The sequence below is a fragment of the Otolemur garnettii genome, unplaced genomic scaffold, assembly GCF_000181295.1.
Source record: "Otolemur garnettii isolate 467f Iridium unplaced genomic scaffold, OtoGar3 scaffold00091, whole genome shotgun sequence".
Classification (NCBI taxonomy): domain Eukaryota; kingdom Metazoa; phylum Chordata; class Mammalia; order Primates; family Galagidae; genus Otolemur; species Otolemur garnettii.
The window spans coordinates 3,984,163-3,989,835 of NW_003852486.1; the positions used below are offsets into that span (position 1 = coordinate 3,984,163).

Here is a 5,673-nt window from a genome sequence, read left to right on the forward strand (position 1 = left end):
TGGGCCCAGGCTGGATTCGAACCCTCCAGCTCAGGTGTATGTGGCTGGTGCCTTAGCTTCTTGAGCCACAGGTGCTGAGCCGAGTTTGGGGTTTTCATTTCACTCAGTGAAATGAAACAGGAACAAGGGTATTCACATGAGAAGACTACCTTCAGCCTTGGACACCATTTTGGCAGTGAAAGAGTCAGGAGCGTGTTGTCTTTTTCTCCATGAGTAGATATCCTGCCTGCCCTGGCTTTGTGAGCCAGAAGGCAGAACGGAATATAGACTTCTCCAGAAATAGAAAAGTGATCCAATCTGGCAATCCCAGAGTTCCCACAGTGGACTGCCCCAAGCAGTCCCTGGGCGGGTGAGCAGTTGGCTGCGGGTGGCACGTTTGCCTCCGTCATGCTACCGGGTGTCAGTGCTGCCTGTGAGAGAATGTGGGCAGCATCTGCAATGTTCCTTACTTGTTTCCAGCTTTGGGGGATGGCTTTGGTCATCATTTTAATTGTCCTAATTGTCCTCAAATATGGTTCTTTCCCAAACCAGTACATTCACAGAACTGACTGAACCAAGCTGGTGTGTTTACATGAGTGGTTCACCTGTGTGAACGTGGGTGTCTGCCTGTAATTGTGTGTTGTTGGCTTTGAGCTGGGCAGAGATTTGAGGCAGCTAATCTCTGTTTTTATTACTTAATATTGCAGTGGTCATTGGTGGAAGGAACTGGAAGGAAGGTCTGATTTCTCTCTCCAAGATAATTGTATTATTAGACTATAGACTTGTCAGTGTGAGTTTCAAAAATTTGCAGTTTTTTTTATTTTTTATTTTGAACGGGGCCGGGTTTGAACCCACCACCTCCAGTATATGGAACCAGCACCCTACTCGAATGGCCACAGGTGCCCCCTGAGTTTCAAAAATTTGGGAAACTCCCACAGCTTGCTTTTTTCTGATACAAGATTATGAAATATTTTAAGCCAGTCAGAAGAAAAGACAGCAGGAGAAGGTATGCTGGAAGGGACACAAGCACCAATTAGTTAATTAGGCCAATTAATTAGTTATTTGTTTTTAAAAACATTTTCTTTCTTAAGACTGTGCTAGGCCTAGAATTACAATAGTGAATGAGACACAAGACTGGTTTTTGGGATAGGCCTGTGGCTCAGTGGGTAGTGTACCAGCCGCATATACTGAGGGTGCTGGGTTCCAAACTGCAACCAAAAAAAATAGCTGGATATTATGTCGGGCACCTGTAGTCCCAGCCACTTGGGAGGCTGAGGCAAGAGAATTGCCTAAGCCCAGAAATCGGAGGTTGCTGTGAGCTGTGACGTCACGGCACTCTACCAAGGTGGATAAAGTGAGACACTATCTCAAAAAAAAAATACCAATAGTTTTTGTAGTTTTTATTCTAAAGTTTAGGGGAGGGAACTTATAGTCTGATGGGAAATGGATAAAAAAGTACTGAGTCCTTTAAGATTTAAGCATTCTCAATTAGAACTTTTCTAGAGTAGTGGTTGTTAACTTTTTTTTTTAATTGAGAATATAAGGAGGACTTTGGAGCATGTCTAAAACACATATACTTCCATGGCACTAAAGTTAAAAGCTCTGCCCTGGGGACTATGCTGGCATAGAATAAATCACTGACAATCCCCCTGTCGTGGAGGGCCAGGCTGGTTAAAAGGGCTTGGCTCCCATTTCTGGACTGCCCAGAAGGTGTTTGGAAAAGTGCTGACCCCCCTAGATTGCCTGTAAGAAGGCCTTGGTTATCATCCCATTCAATTGGGTGCTGGCAGACACTTTGCCTTGTTCAGAACAGCTTTTAGTAATGAGCCTATACCGCTGCCGTGGCTCATGGTTCCTGGCCCAGAAGCACATCTTGGTTTGTTCTGGAAATCATCACTCCCTGTCTTTTCTTGTTTTTGTGTCTACAGCTGTGCCTGATGCACTTGTTCTTATAGCTGCTGCCTCTGATCCTCTGGGTTTTACCCTATCAGATATGATTCCTGCCTCTGGGACTCCTTGGCCATTCATTGTAAAGTTCCTGTGGTTTTGCTTGCTCTACTGACAGGCTTACTTCTTAGTGTCTAGAGCAGCGGTTCTCATCCTGTGGGTTGCAACAATATTAAACTGTATTTAACTGTATTAAAGGGCCGCGGCATTAGGAAGGTTGAGAACTACTGGTCTAGAGTTTCCCCTCAGCCCTTTAACAAGAAAGATGGCTTAACATTTGTGGAATGTCTACTGTGTACCAGGTATTGTCTTGGGTGCTTAATGCATTAGCTAATTTAGTTCTCATAAAGTAGATGATAATATTCCCATTTTATAATTGGGTGAACTGATACATAAGGAAGTGAAATATTTTTGCCTAGGATCACATAGCTGGTAAGTACAGCTAGGATCTGAACCCAAGCAGTGTGGTTCCAAATCTATACCCTTTTTTTTTTGAGTCAGTGTCTCAAGCTGTCTCCCACAGTTGAGTGCTATAATGTCATAGCTCACAGCAACCTCCAACTCTTGGGCTCAAGCAATCCCTCTTGCCTTGGTTTTTCTATTTTTTTTTTTTTTCTAGAGACAGAGTCTCACTTTTTTGCCCTCAGTAAAGTGCTGTGGCATCACACTGCTCACAGCAACATCCTATTTCTGGGCTTAGGCAATTTTCTTGCCTCAGCCTCCTGAGTAGTTGGGACTATAGGCACCTGCCACAACACCCAGCTATTTTTTTAGTTGTTGCAGTTTGGTTAGGGCTGGGTTCGAACCTGCCACCCTTGGTATATGGGGCTGGTGCCCTACTCACTGTGCCACAGGCACCACCCTAGTTTTTCTATTCTATTTTTAGCAGAGATGGGGTCTCGCTTTTGCTTAGGCTGGTCTTGAACTTATGAGCTCAAGCAATCCACGCACCTTGGCTTCCCAGAGTGCTAGGATTACAGGCATGAGCCACTGTGCTGATCTCAAATCTACACTTTTTTTTTTAGAGACAGAGTTTCGCTTTATCACCCTCAGTAGAGTGCTGTAGCATCACAGCTCACAGCAACCTCCAACTCCTGGGCTTAGGTGATTCTTTTGCCTCAGCCTCCCAAGTAGCTGGGACTACAGGCATCCGCCGCCTGGCCCTTTTTTGTTGCTGTTTGGCTGGGGCCGGGTTTGAACCTGCCACCCTTGGCATTGGAGCTGGTGCCCTACTCACTGAGCCACAGGCGCCACCCCACCTCCTTTTTTTGGTTGCACTTGTCATTGTTGCTTCAGCCGGCCCTGGGCTGTGTTCAGACTCTCCAGCTCCAGTGCATGTGGCCGGCACCTTACCCACTGAGGTATGTGCGCCACCCTGTTATCACCATTTTTATTGATGTGGTAGCCAAGGCTTTAAAATGTTAGATGGTTTGCCCAAAGTCACAGAGTTCATAAGACACAGCCAGTGTTCAAACCCTAGATTTTCTGCTGGGCATCATAGCCTGCACTCTTACCATCAGGAGAGCTATCCTCCCGTGTTACAGAGTTTCTCTACCTTGACACTGTTGATATTTGGGGCAGGGACATTTCTTTGTTGTAGCAGCCTTTGTGTATTACAAGATGGTTAGCAGTGTCTACTGTTTTTTTTTTGAGACAGGAGCCTCAAGCTACCCCCCCACCCCCTGTAGAGTGCTGTGGCATCACAGCTCACAGCAGCCTCCAACTCCTGGGCTCAAGCGAGTTTCCTGCCTCAGCATCCTGAGTAGCTGAGACCACAGGTGCCTGCCACAACGCCGTCATTGTTGTTTTTTTGGCGGGCCCGGGCTGGATTCAAACCTGCCACCTTGGGTGTATGTGGCTGGTGCCTTAGCCACTTGAGCCACAGACGCCGATCCAGCAGTGTCTACTAAATGCTAATAGCAATCCACCTCCCCACAATCTTGACAACCACAAGTGTCTCCATTATTGCCAGATGTCCCCTAGTAGAGGGAGGGTGCCATATCAGGATGGAGACTGTTCGTATTGCTTTGTGCAAAGGTCAGCTTGCAGCCTTTTCCTTATTTCCTCACCTCTAATGCTTGAGCTTTCTCTAGAATCAGTGTGCCACCATCCTGGTGGATCTGCACATGGCTTAGGGGTTGAGTTGTTTGCTTGTTTTTCCCTGCAGGGCTGTGGTGGAGGCTGTGCATCGACTTGACCTCATCCTTTGCAACAAAACCGCTTATCAAGAAGTGTTCAAACCAGAGAACATTAGCCTGAGAAACAAGTAAGCTGGAGATTCTTTTCTTTTTCTTTTTTTTTTTTGGCTAGGGGCTGGGTTTGAACCTGCCACCTCCAGTATATGGGGCCAGCACCCTGCCCCTTTGAGCCACAGGCACCACCCAGGCTGGAGACTCTAAATCACAGATCCTTACTGTTTCCTCACATGTGTACCCTGGAAACCTTGTCAGATACATAAATACATGCTCTCTGTCTATGCCTGGTGCCACAATGGACTATAAAGTCTCTGGCTCTCTTAAGAGAGGAAATGGGGATCCCTTATTCCATCAGCAACTTCTACCTTACACAGACTGGTGGCATGACAGTGCATTTGACTTGAGAGAGGTTACCATACTGCAAAATGGAGGGAAAGAAGAAGGGAATAAAGGGTTCAAGAAAAAAAATTTAAGATGCCGTGTATTTAAAACAGAGTCTCACTTTATAACTCTTGGTAGAGTGCTGTGTCATCACAGCTCACAGCAACCTCCAACTCCTGGGCTTAGATGATTCTCTTGCCTTAGCCTCTCAAGTAGCTGGGACTATAGGTGCCCACCACAACGCCCAGCTATTTTTTGGTAATGGTTTGGCTGGGGCCAAGTTTGAACCCACCATCCTCGGTATATGGGGCTGATGCCCTACCCACTGAGTCATAGGTGCCACCACGTATTAAAAACATTGTTACTAGAAGCTGGGCATATACATTGGAGCTAATGGGTTCAAACCTGGCCCTGGCCTGCTAAACAACAGTGACTACAACAACAACAACAACAAAAAAACAGCTGGGCGTTGTGGCGGGTGCCTGTAGTCCTACCTACTTGGGAGGACAAGGCGAGACAATCACTTAACCCTAAGAGTTTGAGGTTGCTGTGAGCTATGACACTACCGCACTCTACTGAGGGTGCCATAGTGGGACTGTGTCTCCAAAAAAACAAAACAAAACAAAACACTGTTACTGGGACCAGGTGTGGTGGCTCATGCCTATAATCCTAGCACTCTGGGAGGCTGAGGCAGGTGGATTGCTTGAGCTCACAGGTTCGAGACCAGCCTGAACAAGAGTGAGACCCCATCCTTAAAAATAGCCAGAAATAGCCAGGGGTTGTGGCGTGCACCTGTAGTCCCAGCTACGTGGGAGGCTGAGACAAGAGAATCACTTAAGCCCAAGAGTTTGAGGTTACTGTGAGGTGTGAAGCCACGGCATTCTACTGAGGGTGCCATAGAGAGACAGACTTGCAAAAAGGAAAGAATAAGTAAAATAAAATAAATAAAAATATGGGGTGGCGCCTGTAGCTCAGTGAGTAGGGCGCCAGCCTCTTATACTGAGGGTGGTGGGTTCGAACCTGGCCCCAGCCAAACTGCAACAAAAAAATAGCTGGGCATTGTGGCAAGCACCTGTAGTCTCAGCTACTTGGGAGGCTGAGGCAAGAGAATCGCCTAAGCCCAGGAGTTGGAGGTTGCTGTGAGCTGTGATGCCACGGCACTCTACCAAGG

At 46.8% G+C, this 5,673-nt stretch overlaps 1 protein-coding gene across 3 annotated transcripts in view; it reads left to right on the plus strand.

Moving 5' to 3' along the window:
- The window catches only part of SMG5 (SMG5, nonsense mediated mRNA decay factor), a 34,549-nt gene that overhangs the window by 1,907 nt on the left and 26,969 nt on the right, over positions 1-5,673 (plus strand). For all 3 annotated transcript variants that reach the window (XM_023516481.1, XM_003795261.3, XM_023516480.1), the window contains exon 2: positions 4,094-4,192. Coding sequence is in view for 2 of the 3 variants with exons in the window: in XM_003795261.3 (XP_003795309.1) it covers positions 4,094-4,192 (99 nt within the window). In the remaining variant the exon portion in view is untranslated. The remainder of the gene's footprint in view (positions 1-4,093; positions 4,193-5,673) is intronic.